The sequence below is a fragment of the Rattus norvegicus genome, chromosome 15 (assembly GCF_021556685.1).
Source record: "Rattus norvegicus strain SHRSP/BbbUtx chromosome 15, alternate assembly SHRSP_T2T, whole genome shotgun sequence".
Classification (NCBI taxonomy): domain Eukaryota; kingdom Metazoa; phylum Chordata; class Mammalia; order Rodentia; family Muridae; genus Rattus; species Rattus norvegicus.
Window position 1 is genome coordinate 12,402,643 of NC_141548.1, and position 18,702 is coordinate 12,421,344.

The 18,702-nt window shown below is 45.3% G+C and overlaps 1 protein-coding gene across 1 annotated transcript in view; it reads right to left on the reverse strand.

The window, feature by feature from the left end:
- The window catches only part of Top2b (DNA topoisomerase II beta), a 60,571-nt gene extending 59,638 nt beyond the window's left edge, over window positions 1-933 (reverse strand). The window contains 1 exon segment of the mRNA NM_001100858.2: window positions 385-933. Within this exon segment, the coding sequence (NP_001094328.2) occupies window positions 385-432 (48 nt within the window). The 5' untranslated portion in view covers window positions 433-933.
- Window positions 934-18,702: the final 17,769 nt, after the last annotated feature.

The window sequence follows — 18,702 nt, forward strand, 5'->3', positions numbered from 1 at the left end:
TGTCAAAGTCATCCCAAATACCCTCTCTGCGGAATGAGCCTTTAAAGGGGAGGCGCAAACCGCAGTGGCCATTCAAGTTCACGTTCCTTTGGGACAGGCCGCCGGAAGCGGTTGCATTTGGCATAAGTTCTGCAATATTTTCTGGCGCTGCGCTCGTGGAGGCTCGCGTTATCGCGGTCCCCTACGTCCTGGTGTACACCCTGAAGTTTCAGGTGAGCATTCTTCCGCAGCCTGAACCTCGTAGAGGCGGAAAGCAGAGAGAAAAAGGCACTCAGGGATAGGCCCTGCCTGCAGCCCGACAGGGCGCCCGCCGCGCCGCGCTCTCAGCCCCCGCCCGCACAGCCCGCGGCCCACGAACAATGCGTCCGCCCGCGCAGCACTCACCACCCAGGTCAGCGCCCCGTCAACGCCCGCGAGGCTGGACTTGGCCATGGCAGCGCCTCCCGTGCAGGCCAGGGGCTGCTCGCGCACCGGGGACGCGGCTCGCACTGACCGCTGCGCGCCGCACTCCTAGCCGCGCCCCATCGCGGGCCCGAGCCGCTGAGGAGGCCGCGCCGCCCGCCGCCCTCAAACTCGAGCGCGGCGCCCGGGCCTAGAGCGCGGCCGAGGGCGAGGAAGGGCTAGCAGTGAGACGCGGTCTTCCGGGGCTCACGCAGGCGATCGGGATCGCGAATGAGGGGCGAGGGTCGGCGCGGGCCGGCGCGGGCCGGCTAGGAGACGCGAGTCAGAGCCCTGACACGAAGGAGTCACTGCTTCTCCTCACGCAACCGAATCCGCAGAGTCCTCGACGCGGTCGCCGCCGCCTCAAAGGCCGCCACTGCCTTAAAGCCGCTCAAGCGGTGTCTGACCGGGTCCTTAGGAGCACTGGCCGAGAGGGACAATAAACAGCCGCTGTGGTGGCCTCCCTTTAGTCCGGCATAACACCGCACACACAGGCGCGCTCGGAGAGGGGGAGGGTGCGGCGGCCACCGGCTGTCAGTCAGCCATGGACCGTCCAATCACGGTCTTGTCGCTACAGTCCTTCGACCAATCCCAAAATTTCAGGCCCCCAGAGGGGCGGGATCCGAGGGGAAAACGTCATTGCGGGTAGCAACCGAGAGGCAGACTTGGGTTTTTTGTTTGTGTGTGAGAGTGTGTGTGTGTGTAAGAGAGAGGCAGAGTGAATGGGGTTTCCGTCCAAAGGGAGAGCGGGCGGCTGTCATGGGTCATTCCCGGGCATCCAAAGGAGCCGGGAGTCCTGGGACGAGGGCTGTGGAAACCTCCGGGCAGTGGTCTTGCAGACCTGCCGGGAAGTCGGGGAGGCTGGAGAGGAGGGGGAGGGTGGGGGCAGGGAGGCAGGAAGCCTTAGGCGTCCCCAGAGACTGGGCCGGGGAGTGAACTGCAGATGGGACCGTTTGCCGTTAGGAGCAGCCGGATCCCCTACCCCACCTCAGGTCCCAGGTTGCTGCTGCGCAGAGCGTCCGCCAGACTCCTTGTCCTTCATCTGCCCGCCCCCCAAACGCTGCAGGCAGTCTTCAGTGTCACCACTTAGGGAACTTAAACATTGCCCAGGGAACGTTCCTGGGAAGGAACGCGAGCAGGTCAGGGCTCCCTTCCCGGGCTACTGAGCTTTCCTCCCAACAGTGCAGAAGGGTCCCTGTCGGTTCTCACCTGTCAAGGACTGCACCAGCACCACCACGTCTAAGAGGGCACATATATCGTTTTTTGAACTTCAAGAGTGGTTTTCAGGTACACATTAAGGATAGACTTTTCTCGTGAGGAAGCTTTCTAAGAATAAAATGTGCCACACCAAAGCCTTTGGCAGACGGAAGAGCTCTTGACTTCACCCAGCCTGTAAATGGAATTACATTCAACAAGTCCTTTTTGGGTATACTCCCCGCCATTCTCTGCCAGGCGTGGCAATGGGTTTAAAGGGACAACAGCCTCAGATGTCAATCTTCCAAGAGTGACTAACAGAGGACGCTGAAGAACTTTATCCCGTTGGAGCTAACAGCTTTCTGTGAAAGTGTTTCTGTGAGTCTCTCTGGCGGCTAAGGACTTCCCTTAAGGGAAAACAAAAATGCCTGGGGTCATACCTTTCAACTGCAGCATTCTGAAACCAAGGTGGGCAGCTCTGAAACATGAAAATAATTTAAACGTAGTTCTTAATTAGCCCTCTGGAGACCATGAATTTTCAGTTTTATTTGGGTATTCTGACTAAACACCAAAGCCTTTCTTTATTTTGAATTTGGTGTTCTAGCTTGTAAATCACTAATCAGGACCTAAAACTGGGCTGGACTCTGACTACAGAGCACCATGGCCTTGTTACCAGCTTTCCCAAGTTCAACTTTGGGCCTTCTTACCTGGGGACTTTTTATGTACTGTGACTTTACATCCCTAAGTACTCAAATAGTTCATGTTTGAAAACAGATGATTTTAAAGGATGAGTATTTTAAAGATAAATGTATGTGTGCTTATGTGGAAGCCAAGCTATATCGTTTCTTTCTCTAATTTTGAGAGGTCTCGATACAGGTTAGACTGACCTTGAACCCTTGATCCTTTGTCTCAGCCCCCCAATCCCTGAGATTCCACGAATAACCACCATATCCCAGCTCTTGTGTCCTTTTCAAAACATCACTTTCAAAACTCTTACGCTTCAAATTTTGAACACAAAATCCAAATAGTTAATTAGTAAAATTCATGTCCCTGAACTGATGCACTACTAAACTCATTAGCTTTCTAAGTATATATAATAAACCTTTCTAGTGATTGTTTATCCTTTAAAAAATACCAATCTAGGGGCTGGAGAGATGGCTCAGGGTTTAAAAGAACTTCTTGCTCTAGAGGACCCTGGTTCAGTTCCCAATACCCATGTGCTAGCTCAAAACCTTCCTGTAACTCCAGACACAAGCCAATGTTGGCCTTCTTGTGCACAAATGGTACACAGATATACATGCAGGCATGTATACAGTCATATACATAATTTTAAAAAATTCAGTATACAATATTAAATCAGCAAATGAACATTTTAAAGCAGAAATTTGTGACAAATCGTTAAACCCCAACTGCTGAAAGACATGGTGTCTGACAGGGATGTTTTTATAATAAAACCAGTTGCTTAAAACTAGACCACAGAGTTCCCTTCAAAAGTAATGTTTTGCAACTGTAACGTATGCAGAGGTCCTGGGTCAGGCCCATGCAGGCTCCCTGATTGTTGGTTCAGTCTCTGTGAATCCCCCTGAGCTCAGGTTAGTTGATTTAGTAGGTTTCTTGTGTTGTTCTTGACCCCTCTGACCCCTACAATCCTAGCTTAGTTCTTGTGGGACATCCAACGGTAGGGGTGGAGAGGGTGTCTCTGACTTTTTTGCCTGGGAGGATTCTCCTTCTACAGTGTTGCCCCTTCCAACTTAATATAAGGAGAGGCGCCTGGTCTTATTGCAACCTGATATGCCCTGTTTGGTTGACCTGAAGGGAATGGAGGAGGAGTGTTTTGGGAGAAGAGGGGAGACAGAGGAGAGGGACTGGGAAGAGAGGAGGGAGAAGAAACTGTGGTCTGGGTGTAATGTGTGAGAGAATAAGAAAGGACAAACAAAAAGAAGCGTTCTTTTCTGGAGAAGCAAAAATGATGTTCATTCATTAACCCAGCAAAGATGTAAAGTGTCAAAGCTGCATTCATTTGTGATTTGATTTTCTAAATGTTTAAAATGAGTCTTCTCCTATTTCACATTTGAGAAGTAAGTATATACATTTGCAAAGATACTTGTATTTTCATTGATATACTCTTATATCATTTAAATTTATTTCTATTTATAAAGATTTTTTTAAAAAGAATATCAAGTAATTTTAATTTATAGATTATTGCAACAATAGCTGTTTCATTAAAAACTTCTATATCAGGATTGGAGGCTAGCAGCAGTACAAGCCTATACCCACATTCTGGGCAGGCGTGTAACAGGAGTGTAGAAGGTTCCAAACGGTAGCAGTCTATCTGATGACAGCTGCCAGAGGCAGAGGCTATGGCAGCGGCAGCAGTGACAGCAGTGGCGTGGCAGTGGCAGAGATGGTGGTGACGGTGTATGAGGATAGTGCCACATATATGCTAAGGAAGTACACCTACCCCTGAGCTACTCCTAGTCTTTTCTTTTTATTTCATTTCATTATTTTTACATTTCACCTTGAGACAGTCTCCCTAAGTTGCCCAAGCTACCTTGAACATTCTATCCCCAAACCTCAGATTCCCACATTAAATGGAATTACAGTCCTGTACTACCAAGTCTGGCTAGATTTGTCCTTTTGGTTAACTACTATATACTCCCTGTATATGTATACCTACTACATTTAAAGACAACATAAATTCAGCAACAAGCATAGGTCATGATGAAGAACTTTAGAAATCAAAGTCATGCCTACAACTGTGAAATATTATACGTAAATACACACACACACACACACACACACACACACACACACACACACATTACCTTTACCTTTCTCATTAGCAATCATGGAAGCTCAACTTCAGTTGTTGCTTTGGGTGTCTGTGTTTTTTGTTTGGACAGTATCTCACTGTGAAGCCAGCACAAGCTGGCCTTACACTTAGGATTCTCCTACCCCAGCCTCAGCACCCCCCCACCCCATCCCCCATCCTCCCACCCGCACCCCCATCCCCAACCCCACCCCAGCCTGCTGGCCTTTCAGGCATGCTCTGCTTACAGGTCTATTAAATGCCTGCTATGTTAAGTACTCTAGGTATGGAAACTTAGACAATGAAGACAGTTCCCACATCTAGTTTACATAATTCTGTTATAGGTTTTTTAAATGTATTATATAATTTTGAGCCAATGTTTCAGGTCCAAAGGCAATTTTGTACTTGCTTATTTGCTACTCAATAGCCTCTTAAGTCACACCTATCACTAAACTTTATACACAGCAGCTAATTTAATGAATAAAAGAATAAATATAGAAAATGTCGATTGAAAACTAATGCTGTGCAGTGCCATGGAGAACTCTACTGAAACCGTGTGTTGGTCTGATACTGAGATTCAGTCAGCGAGCACCGCCAGGCTGTCCTCACTGTGTTAAATGTGGATACTGTGTATATACAATGTTGCTGGAGTTAGTCCAAGAAGGAAAAAGTTACAATGTCTGACATGCAGTATACTTAGTAGATTCTTACCCATGTTACAACTCAACATTTAAAGAGAACTTAGTTTGTTACTCTTCAAGTTTCTTCAGAAGTGGGATCAAGAGAGGGAAGAAAGGTTCTCTCCGGGTAGCGTTTTATTTTTGTAGTGTGTCTATAAGCGACTGTTGTAGATTAACTCTGATTTGTCAGACTATTTAATTTTGTGTGTGTGGCGGGGGGAGTGGGTACAAATATTGAGGACAACTGAAGATAGCAGTGATGACCACATTCCTGAGTGTCACCACTACTAGAAAGTTAAAAAAAAAAAAAAAAAAACAAACAAACAAACAAAAACAATCAAACATTGGGTTTTTTTTTTTTTTGGTGTTTTGTTTTGTTTTGTTTTTGTTTTTAGAGCCTAGTAAGCTGTCCTGAGCCTAGTTCTAATTACTTGTATAGACAGAAGGGACGTCTTCATTTAATTCTCCTTGATGTAAATCAATAATGATTCAGGGCTCTTAACTGCTCTCCTGAATTCAATAATAAAGAAAATACAATTAGCACATGCCTGACTTAGAGCTGTCCTTGGCTTTCACAATGGAGTCTAATAGACTGGACTTTCTCAACACAACTGTTTAGTTCCGAACAGCTCAGAACCCCAGGCACTATCATCTGCCTGTCCTTCACAGATTGTAGCCCAACACTTTTTATCTCCATCAACCCCTCCAAGGTCCTTTAAGAGTCAAAACTGAAGAAACAAGATAGAATACTTTGCTCCCATTTCTGGAGTCAGAAACTCCATAACTGGAGCTGCCAAGTTGTTCTTAGCCTGTAATCTGTTAAAATATGTTAATTGAGAGGTGAAGCCCAGGATGGATTATAAATATCAACACTAGAAAAATCTCAGGTGGAAAGCTTCAAACCAGAAGACACCTTCAATAAAGCAGGGAAAGAACTTGAAAGCCATTGAAGGTGTTAATTGATTATCACAATGTTGAAGCACGCCATCTTTTAGTGCACCAATTACAAACAACAACAAACCACGTTATTCCTTCCTTTCAAACTGTTAGACTAGCCTCGGTACTTTACATAACTATTACCTCCTCTAGCATCTTTGCCTGAGATTGTCAGAAAGCAAGATGATGCAGAAGTCTAAAGATGGTTGATTTCTTCCTGCTTTAAGTGTTTGGGAGAATAGAAGAACAAAGCCAGGCTGCTTAGAAATCCCACACTGTATAGTGTTGCAGAACCGTATTAATCACCCAGCACATAGTCAATGTTCAGTAAGTACCTGATCAAACCATGCAATGAAGGATCGGCACCCTGTGCTCAGAGGTAGTCATTTCACATGTATTCTTTAGCCTCTTACATCCTAGATATTGTTCTTCTGTGACTACTAGAGGGGGTCACAGTACCTTCAACTGTTTGAATTAACATCTTATCAAGAACTGATTAGGAATGAATGGGCCAGGTACAGTGGCACATGCCCTGTGAAACTCAGTAGGCATTAGCAATCGCTGCAATTTTGAGATCAGCCTAGTCAACATAGCAAGTTCCAGAAAGGCCAGCCATGGTGGAGTTGCTGGGGAAAACTGGTCTGTCTTTGAGAATAGGAAAGAAGATTGTGTGAGCAATGAAAGACAAAGACAGGAGAAAGAATGGAGAGTAGTACGGACTCTCGACTCTCGGGCTATGGCAATCAAACGTGGCCTCATAGTGTTTACCCTTCACTTTATAAGGAGATCCTTGTTGTGGTTTGCCCTGAAATTATCTGTATTTTGATGCTAATTCCACTGCCCCAAGGACAGCTGCCTAGTCACTACTCAGGAATCAGGTGACTTCACCAGAACCTCCTACAGGTGAAGGGCAGATACAGGATAGAAGGAGGCCTGTCATTGGAGGAGAAGGAAGGATGGGCGGGAGAGAAGTTTGAAGGAAGAGGAGGAGCCTGGAGGAAAAAGGAAGAGACAGGAGAGAGGAGGAGGGTGAGAAGCCATGGCAGGTGATGTTAAGATTCTGCTCTGTGAGACAGAAGGAACACCCATTCAGAGCCTGCCCCACATGTGGCTCATACATATACAGCCACCCAATTAGACAAGATGGATGAAGCAAAGAAGTGCAGACCGACAGGAGCCGGATGTAGATCTCTCCTGAGAGACACAGTCAGAATACAGCAAATACAGAGGCGAATGCCAGCAGCAAACCACTGAACTGAGAACGGCACCCCCCGTTGAAGGAATCAGAGAAAGAACTGGAAGAGCTTGAAGGGGCTCGAGACCCCTTATGAACAACAATGCCAACCAACTAGAGCTTCCAGGGACTAAGCCACTACCTAAAGACTATACATGGACTGACCCTGGACTCTGACCTCATAGGTAGCAATGAATATCCTAGTAAGAGCACCAGTGGAAGGGGAAGCCCTGGGTCCTGCCAAGACTGAACCCCCAGTGAACGTGATTGTTGGGGGAAGGGCGGCGATGGGGGGAGGGTGGGGAGGGGAACACCCATAAAGAAGGGGAGGGGGAGGGATTAGGGGGATGTTTGCCCGGAAACCGGGAAAGGGAATAACATTCGAAATGTAAATAAGAAATACTCAAGTTAATAAAAAATAAATAAATAAAAAATAAAAAGAGCCAATAAAAATTCAACCCCCCCCAAAAAAAAAAGATTCTGCTCTGTGTATTTACAGGTTGTTACTAATGTTCCTAAGGGATGGGTGGTACCGGGCTTTGTATGTTTAAGTGGGCAATTATATCTTATCAATTGGGTCACAGATTATTGTGTTGTGTGTTCTTTTATGTGACAGTTTGAGTGTAGGAAAGTGTGTGGCTGGGATGTGTTTCCACCAAGATATCTAGCAGATATCTTGGGGCACCGTGGTAGCAGGACCCAGCGGGGTAAAAGACTAACTTTTTTATTTTTACATTTTTTACAGATCCTCATGCCCCAGTTGGTTTAGTATGGGCCAGGTTCTTTCCTAAAATTCAGCCCAAGATACTGGGGCATAATCTGTCTCACTGTATTCAAGAAATGAGAAGTCAAGAACCTCACAGGGCAGTTTAAGTAGTGGGAATGAAAATTCAAGACCAAGGAGAGAATTCAAAGTTCTCTCCTACTCCAAGTCATAACCTTCTGCCTCAAAGCCAAGCATGTTGGCAAAAGAGAAAATTTGGCAGCATGCTGGGAGCTTGGAATTCCTGGGTAAATAGTCCTTAACCCTCACCATTGGCCTACATGACAACTACACTCTGTATCACTGATGAATTACCTTCTAAATCAAACTGCATTTGCTTTGTTTCCCCTTATTATTACAAAGTCAGTTGCCTTTGAAGTCTAAAATATGGAAGAGAACCTTCGTGACATGGTCCCATGTGTCTTGTAATGACCATCTGCACAATGTAAATGTTGTCATTTAAAACCTCAGTCCCTGTTCTAAAGACACAGTTGCTTTGAGATGCTGAGGGGAAAGGCAGACACAGGCTGGGACTGCTCGTGTGCACATTTTGTGCAGCTTTCAACGCACAGAGGCTATTTTCGAAACACAGCACAGAATAAATAGTCAGGGAGTTCAGTCAACAGAGACGACGAGTCTGTGGATATCCCATGGCCTTGCTTACACACAGACGACAGGTCTCTGGGTATCCCAGCACTCTGCTTGTAATTTATTTTACATTTTTGTGTCTTTCTTTCCAGCTTTTTGCAAATGATGTCTTAATTCACTAGAATTAAATATCTCCGAGATAGAAGAGTACATTTTGGAGGTTTTGTTGCAGAAGCATGCAAACCGTTGCACAGTTTTCACAGGTAAAGATCCAGACAGTCTGGTTGCATTTTCAATTTCTTAGGATGCATGCAGGGAACTGGTTCTTGAACACGGTCGGTGTTCGGTAAATAGCTGCACAAACTTGACGGGAAAGCTCTTTTCACCAGTTTCTATTAACATCCTGAGAATATGTCTTAGAGAAAGGACTTATGGAACCAGTGCCACTGTGTAGGCTATCTGTTATCAGAACACACGTGTTTTATAAGTCTAGAACCCTCACACCTCCTGGAGCCCAGAAGCTCCACTGTTATGTGTATGCAAACAGACGTGAGTCCATGTACCTTACATGTACCAGAAAACATACTCCAGATTGCACGAGTTACACCCTTCACAGAAGCCCCAACCTCAAAACAACCCAACTGGCCATTGCTGGCAGAATAGACTCATTGTCTGTGAAAGCAGTGGAGTCCTGCCCAGTGCTAGGAATAATTGACAGCTAAACACTGTGTGAATCTCAAATAGTATGCTAAAGAGGACAGAGAGGAAGAGACGCTCCAGGGGCCAGCTTCACAAACATTTAAAGCATGTGAACTTCATCTACACCAATAGAAGCCAAGGTGTGGGCACCTGTGGCAGATGCCAAGAGGTTTAACCTTGACTACGGCCATTTCTGTGGGCTGGATTAGGTGAGAATGTGAGTGTGCTCTCCCCACGTCACCCAGACGCACACTGCTGCATTCGATACGTTGTGTTACTGCTACATCTTAAGAAAAATGTTTTAGGGACTGGAGAGCTGGCTTGGCTGCTTTTCTAGAGAACCCTAGTTTGATCTCCAGTACAGTCAGGGCAGCTCAGAACTATAACTCTAGTTCCAGGGGCTCCAAAGCTTTCTTGTGGACTCCCTGTGCACCAGGCATACATGCCATGCACAGAAATACATACAGGCAAAACACCCATCCACCTAAGATAATTAAATAGTATTCTTTAAAATGGAAAGAAAAATACTTACTTTAAAAATGTTGCCTCGCGCCAGATGGAGATGGCACATGCCTTTAATCACAGCACTTAGGAAGCAGAGGTAAGTGAATGTCTGTGAGTTCAAGGTCAGCCTGACCTACAGATCAGTTGCAAGACAGCCAGGTCTCCAGAGAGAAACCCTATCTTGAAAATAAAAACAAAAACTAAAACAAAACAATAACAAAATTCAACTAAGCATACAAACAAAGACCTTGCCTCAGAAATCAGGCATGGTGACACCATACGTCTACAGTCCTAACTTTCTGGAGGTAAAGGCAGGAGAATCAGAACTTCAAGGTCATCCTCGGTGGCCGCATAGCAAGCTCAGTCTTAGGATACAGGAGACCACGTGTCAAAAGAAACAAACAAAACAAAACCTTGGCAAGGTGAGTGTAGAAAAGCAAGCTCATCAATGCCTTAAATCACAGTAGGAAGTGGCAGGGACCTTCCACCCACTTGCTTTCCTTTTTGACTTTTTGACTACAAAATTATATGGTCCGAGGTCTTCAGGAAACACTGCACACAGTTGGCGTGACAGAGATACGAAAGCTCATGCAGAAGCACTCGAGAGCCATAGTAAAATTGCCTAGCTGCCATGTTTGGCTGCACATTTTTTATTTTCTAAATCTCAATTATTAAGAGGGAAAGTATAGGAAAATATGAAGTTTCTTAGTATCAATAATCGTAATGGTTATTATTTATGGGCATGGTGCCTGCACCTTTCGGGCTTATTGCCTTTGATCCTATTTGCATACGAGTGAGTTTTCAGCGAGTTGCGTGGCTTTTGTTTGGGTGGGGAGCTTGCTCAGTGGTGGCAGTTGCTATTGGGACAGCACCTCCCTATAAGGGCCAGGCTGACCAGAGACTCGCTGTATAGTACAGATCGACAGAGAGCTGACCCACTCCTTCTGACTCAGCACCCCATGTGCTAGGGTGCCATTCAGGCCAGCTTGAACTAGTCTTTGTTTCTCAAAGTTCTCAAAATTCATGTCGTCTGGTTATAAAAGCCTATAGAAGAGGGTTGTACAGCACAAGGCAACCTGCAAATGGTTCTTTAGCCTGGCCTTTCCCCCAGTTCTCTGACACCACAGGGCTTATGTCTTTCCGGGGCACTCCGTGTGTGCGAGTACAATACACACACACAGCAGGAGCCGTCCATGGCATCTCAAGCTCTCTTCTGAGAGTCCCTTTACTTGTTTTCGGAACAGCATAGTGACTCTCGACTCCCATCCTCTTACCCAGTCAGCTTGCCCGGCCAAGATGTCTGCACTTGGCTCAGCACTGGTGAGTGTGAGGCCGCATGAGCACTTTGTTCAGATCCAGCTTCTCAGTGAGCAGGCTCTGGTGCAGCAGGATTGCCGGGCTTAGAAGTGGATGTTTTATTACACACTGTGCATGCATTTCAAGATGCTACAGGGGTTCCTGCTCTTTACCTGCCGGAAGCCAGTATCATAGCAACAGCCACCAGCAGCACTATCCTCACTGTGTAAACAGTGTCTTCAGACATGCTGCCCCTTAAAAGACAAAGCATCTTCCCTCCCGCCATTAGTAAGAACCACTGTCATTTTCAATATTGTAAACAGGATTGGATGAATAACTTGCCATTACTACAAACCACTTTATAGACAAGAACACTATGGCTGGAAGGTTGACTGCCAAATATTCTGGTGAGGTGAGTAATAGAGTTGCAATTTCAGCAGATATGTGTCTTTTTTTAATCTTTTCAATATTTGTTTCCCAAAATGAAAGAAAAAAAAAAAAGAAGGAGCCATTAAAGACAAGTTTAAGGAAACCAGACAGGACAGTGAACATTAGTACTTGCTAAGAATAAAAGCAAACAAACACTAAAATCGCTCCAATCGACATCCTTGTGACATAGTTAAGAGGTAAGTTTCTCAGCTTTAAAAAGGCCAAATAGAACTTTCAAGAGTTTTTAAACAACCCACAGATACTGCTTGTCCATGCTGAAGTGGTCTGAGGGTGAACCTAGATTGGAGGGCGAACAGGTCCAAGGTCACTGCATTAATATACCTTTCTTTTCAGCACCTCATGGTATCTTCTCCGAAACTGACCACGTAATTGGTCACAAAACAGGCCCCAACAGATACAAGAAGATAGAAATAATCGCTTCCATTCTATCGGATCACTATGGACTACAGCTGGTCTTCAATAACAACAAAACGATAAAAAGCCCACATACACATGGAGGCTGAACAACGCTCTACTCAATGATAGCTTGGTCAAGGAAGAAATAGAGAAACAAACTAAAGACTTTTTATAATTTAATGAAAATGAAGGGACAACATACCCAAACTTATGGGACACAATGAACACAGTGCTAAGAGGAAAACTCATAGCCCTGAGTGCCTCCAAAAAGAGACTGGAAAGAGCATACACTAGCAGCTTGACAGCACACCTAAAAGCTCTAGAACAAAAAGAAGCAAATACACCCAAGAAAAGTAGATGGCAAGAAATAATCAATTGTCCATTTCCTCCACAGTTTCTAGTCTTGTTGAGTATAGGATTTTGTAGTAGGATCTGATGATTTTTTTAATTTTCTCAGATTCCGTTGTTATGTCTTGCTTTTTCATTTCTGATTTTGTTAATTTGGACACACTCTCTGAGCCCTTTGCTTTGTCTTGCTAAGGGTTTATCTATCTTGTTGATTTCTCAAAGAACCAGCTCCTAGTTTTGTTGATTCTTTGTATAGTCCTTTTTGTTTCTGCTTGGTTGATTTCAGCCCTGAGTTTGAAATTAGGGAAACAATGCCTTTCACAATACTCACAAATAATATAAAATACCTGGGTGTGACTCTAACCAAGCAAGTGAAAGATCTGTATGACAAGAATTTCAAGTCTCTGAAGAAAAGAAATTGAAGATCTCAGAAGGTGGAAAGATCTCCCATGCTCATGAATTGGCAGGATTAGTATAGTAAAGATGGCCATTTTGCCAAAAGCAATCTACAGATTCAATGCAATTCCCATCAAAATTCCAACTCAATTCTTCACAGAGTTAGAAAGAGCAATTTGCAAATTCATTTGAAATAACAAAGAACCCAGGATAGCTAAAACTATCCTCAACAACAAAACTACTTCTGGCAGAATCACCATCTCTGACCTCCCTCTGCATTATAGAGCAATTGTGATTAAAAACTGCATGGTATTGATACAGAGACTGACATGTAGATCAATGGAATAGAATTGAAGACCCAGAAATGAACCCACACACCTATGGTCACTTGATTTTTGACAAAGGAGCTAAAACCATCCAGTGGAAAAAATAGCATTTTCAACAAATGGTGCTGGTTCAACTGGAGGTCAGCATGTAGAAGAATGCAGATCGATCCATGCTTAACACCCTGTACAAAGCTTAAATCCAAGTGGACCAAGGACCTCCACATCAATCCAGATATACTCAAACTGATAGAAGAGATAGTGGGGGAGAACCTGGAGCATATGGGCACAGGGGAAATTTTCCTGAGCAGAACACTAACGGTTTATGCTCTAAGATCAAACATCGACAAACAGGACCTCATAAAATTGCAAAGCTTCTGTAAGGCAAAGGACACTGTCATTAGGACAAAACAGCAACCAACAGAATGGGAAAAGATCTTTACTAATCCTACATCTGATAAAGAGCTAACATCCAGTATATACAAAGATCTCAAGTCAGACTCCAGAAAGCCAAATAACCCTATTAAAAATGGGGTACAGAGCTAAATAAAGAATTCGCAGTTGAGGAATATTGAATGGCTGAGAAGTTCCTAAAGAAATGTTCAACATCCTTAGTCATCAGGGAAATGCAAATCAAAACAACCCTGAGATTCTACCTCACATCAGTCAGAATGGCTAAGGTCAAAAACTCAAGTGACAACAGATGCTGTCAAGGATGTGGAGAAAGAGGAACACTCTTCCATTGTTGGTGGAATTGCAAACACTCTGGAAATCAGTCTGGCAGTTCCTCAGAAAATTGGACATTGCACTACCTGAGGACCCTGCTATACCTCTCCTGAGCATATACCCAAAATATACTCCTACATACAACAAGGACACATGCTCCACTATGTTCATTGCAGCCTTATTTATAATAGCCAGAAGCTGGAAAGAACCCAGATGCCCTTCAACAGAGGAATGGATACAGAAAATGTGGTACATCTACACAATGGAGTACTACTCAGCTATTAAAAACAATGACTTCATGAAATTCTTAGGCAAAGGGATGGAACTAGAAAATATCATTCTGAGTGAGGTAACCCAGTCACAAAAGAACACACATGGCATGTACCCATTGACAAGTGGATATTGGCCCAAAATTTGGAATACTAGAGATACAATTTACAGACTACATGAAGCTCAAGAAGAGGAAAGACCAAAGTGTAGATGCTTCGGTACTTCTTGGAAGGGAGAGCAAAATACTCATGGGAGGAAATACAGAGACAAAGTATGGAGCAGAAACTGTAGGAAAGGCCATCCAGAGACTGACACACATGGGGATATCACATGCAGTCACCAAACCAAGTCACTACTGGCAATGTCAAGAAGTGCTTGCTGACAGGACCTGATAAAGCTGTCTCCTGAGAGGCTCTGCCAGAGCCTGACAAATACACAACCAACCATTGGACTGGGAACAGGGTCCCCAGTTGAGGAGGTAAAGAAAGGACTGAGGTAGCTGAGGCAGTTTGCAACCCCATAGGAACAACAATATCAACCAACCAGATACCCCAGAGCTCCCAGGGACTAAACCACCAAACAAAGAATATACATGGAGCGACCCATGGCTCCAGCTGCATATGTAGCAGAGGATGGCATTGTTAGGCATCAATGGGAGGAGAGTCCTTAGTCCTGTGAAAGCTTGATGCCCCAGGGCAGGGAGGCAGGAGGGTATGGTGTAGGGAGCACCCTCATGGAGGCAGGGGGTGGGGAGGATGGGACAGGAGGTTTCTGGGGGGAAACTGGGAAGGGGAATAATATTTGAAATGTAGATAAAGAAAATATGCAATACAATAATCCAGTGGCCAGGCAGCTTCAGCCTTATCCTCATGAATGGATGATACAGTCTGCTCTACTGAATGAAGGCAGTCACTGATGGCCCTACATGCTCTAGATTTCACACCCAAAACAGGACAGATAATTGATAAGGGAAGAAGACGAAGCTCCAGAAGACAGTAAGGAAAATGCACAATTATATAACTGTTTCTATTATTCAGATAGTCCACACTAATACTTTGCCATCTGTTATATGCAACTCGTTCTACCAATATTTATTGAACACCTTCTGTGTCATCTGGGTTAGCAGACGGTAAAGAAGAATTAGAGGCAGAGCACACCTCTTAGGAAGTGTGTGGAGAAAAAGACAGGAAAGAAGAGGCTGATCGAGTCCATAATTACATCTGGGGGAAACAGCGGGAGTGCAGAAGAGGAGGCCATTGGGAAAACAGCTCTGAGGATGGAATGAGTTAACACACCAAGACTACCCAACAGGATATGTGAGGCTGAGGCAGGAGGGAGCATATACAATTGAGGGAGAGGACAGTCTCAGCTGAAGAGATCTCATCCAGATCAGACAGGGTTGGGCCACAGTAAGGATTCTTCTCGTGGACCGTGAAAATCGAGAAACAGGTGAACCACGGAAGGACTTGTAAGCAGTGCCATGACTCAACTACAGTTGGAGCTTACTATTTTATTTGTTCTAATATAGACTATATGTTATATTGTCTACTGTATAATAAGGATATCATTTCCTCATCGCTGCCAAAAGATCAGGTATCAGTTCTTAGAAAGTTTGCTAGGCTGGGTACTATGTTCCTATCCTTTTACTACTGGAAATTTAGACCTTCTAGTGAATTACTATCTCCCTCCTAGCAGGAGTGGGCCTTTCACAAACTTAAAAGTAGCTCTTCATCATTGACCAGGCACTGACATCTAGGATTTATAAAGAATCCAAAAGTTGCACACAGAAAAAGAACTGGTTAGACAGGTCATTTGTGTCAGGGCTTCGCCGATGCCCAGATCTTCCACAGCATTTGTTTTCTAGGGAGTGGCCATTCTGAGTGGAGTGAAATGAAATTACAGTGGGATGTTGATTCGCATTTCCCTGAAGCCCAAGTTTCACAGTTCATACCTGTGCACCTTCAACACTTAAGAGTAAGACTCATGGAGGCAGGGGGGTGGGAGGATGGGATAGGAGGTTTCTGGAGGGGAAACTGGGAAGGGGGATAACATTTGAAATGTAGATAAAGAAAATATCCAATAAAAAAATCAAAAAATAGAGAGTATGGCTGTCTCACAAAAAGAAGGAGGAGAATGAGAAGCATTATGTGGAGGAGGAGGAGGAGGAGGACTATGAGGAGGAGGAGAACTATGTGGAGAAGGAACACTATGTGGAGAATGAGGACTATGTAGAGGAGAGGACCATGAGGAGGAGTATGTGCAGGAGGATAAGGAGGAAAACCATGCCACTTGCAGGAAAATGGATGAAACTGAAGATTTCTGTTAAATGAAGCAAACTAGACCCTGAAAGACAAATATTGCAGTCTGCCTCTCACATGTGCAATCGGTACTGTGCATTTTTAAATGTGAAATTAAAAGGGGTTCTGTGGAGAGAGAAAAACTAAAAGGGAGGGGAATCGGAGAGGGTAGAGGGGGTGGGGATAGAGACAGACCATTCACGTTTTCTCTCAACGCGTAGATTTTATGTGTGTGTGTACACACACACACACTACAGTCAAACAATTTGGGAGGAACAAGGAGACCAGGAGAAAGGGGAAGGAAAAGTCTCAAACTGCAGGAGCTGAGCCTTGCGGCCTCTGACAGCTGCATAGGAGGCCACAGGGCAGAAAGGCAGGTGCTGGGCTCCCTAGGTCCTGACTTTGAGGGAACTCTTATCGCAGGACAGGGCTGCCACTTTCTAATGCAGCCACCACCCACCTCTATTTATTCACCTTGCATTTCCTGACTATTCTCTCTCTCTCTCTCTCTCTCTCTCTCTCTCTCTCTCTCTCTCTCGCTCTCTCGCTCTCTCGCTCTCTCGCTCTCTCGCTCTCTCGCTCTCTCGCTCTCTCTCTCTCTCTCTCTCTCGCTCTCTCGCTCTCTCGCTCTCTCGCTCTCGCTCTCGCTCTCTCCCTCTCTCTCTTTCCCTCTCTCCCTCTCTCATATTTTGTTTGCTTTTTGAAACAAGGGGTTTACCAAGTAACCCCAGCTGACCTGGAAATCACTATGTAGATCAGGCTAACCTCAAAAATCACAGAGCTCTCTGCCTGTTTCCCGAGTTCTGGGATTAACTGAAATTTACACAGATATTTTTAATTTCTTAGTCCCAACAAGTTACTTAATTAATCCTTCCGAAATATAAGTTCTCCAGGTCTCTAATTCCTCCCTCTAGAAAACAAAAGGACCCAAATTTAATGTTGCCCTCCAACTGAGTAATTCAATGGTGTTTTTATGTTTACTTTGATTCAAATGTAAGACTGACAATTTGAGAACTAGGACCGGTGAGTGGCTTGCCTCTTCATAACCTACTCTGAGAAACGTTTCTGTGATTTTAAAACAAACACTTCATATTTTACCCACATTGTTGGCTTCTGAAGGCCAGGCTTTTTCAACAGAAAGAATGAGAGCTCCTCTTGTTCACAGTAGGTTCCAGAACAGAAAACTCTCACACTCAGGAAGACCGGGACAGGAGGGGAGAGAGAAAGGAGGAGAGTGGAGGGGTGGGGAAGGGAATGACTAGATTCCTCCTGTTTGGTTTTGAACTTTTCAAAACCACCTTTGGCTGCTTAAAAAGTCATTTTGGTACGGGGCCGTCTTGTTAGACTGTCCTCTTGAGAGGTCACAGGACAAACCTTGAAGTCTTGGGGAACTGCTGTTTCCCCCAAGCTCAGTCATTCAGTGTCTCTCTCTCCTGAAGGCAGCCTGAGCTGAGCCACTCCTGTGAAGAGGAGCCAGCTGGACATGGTCCCCATAGCCCGGTCCTGCCCCGCATCCCCTGCCCCACATTCCCTGCCCCACGTCCCCTGCCCCACGTCCCCTGCCCCGCGTCCCCTGCCCCACATTCCCTGCCCCACGTCCCCTGCCCCGCATCCCCTGCCCCACATTCCCTGCCCCGCATCCCCTGCCCCGCGTCCCCTGCCCCGCGTCCCCTGCCCCACGTCCCCTGCCCCGCGTCCCCTGCCCCGCGTCCCCTGCCCCGCATCCCCTGCCCCGCGTCCCCTGCCCCGCGTCCCCTGCCCCGCGTCCCCTGCCCCACATTCCCTGCCCCACATTCCCTGCCCCGCGTCCCCTGCCCCACATTCCCTGCCCCGCGTCCCCTGCCCCGCGTCCCCTGCCCCGTCCCCCGCCCGCCGCCTCCAAAGTGAATATTTGTATTAAGTTGACTTGGTTTTCTGCTGCTCCCTCATTCTACCAACTGGCTACGTTTTCTTTAAATATTAAATTTTCACGAGTTTAAAGCAGGCCATCAAATCACTGGATAATACCCAAATCATGGGTGAGTCAAAAATAAAAAGTAGCAATTCCCAAGACCCAACATGTTGCTAAATATTCTATTTCCATATAAACAGGTACTGAACGTTTATCTCTAATCGAGAAAAGAGACTTGAGGAAATTCTAGGGGCCCTTGGCTGGACCAGAATGTACCGACATTCTCCAGTTGTCTTCCTTGTTACCCCTCCCCCAACTTCCTACTGCCAGAGAAAAGGAAACATCAAATAAACAAAGAGAAAAAAAGCAAGGCAGTTGCTGTGCTGGCTTTCAAAGTGGCACTTCGGGATCCTGTACCGGAAGGAAACCAGAGTTAGGGGGAGACAAAAGCCAGGAGGAAA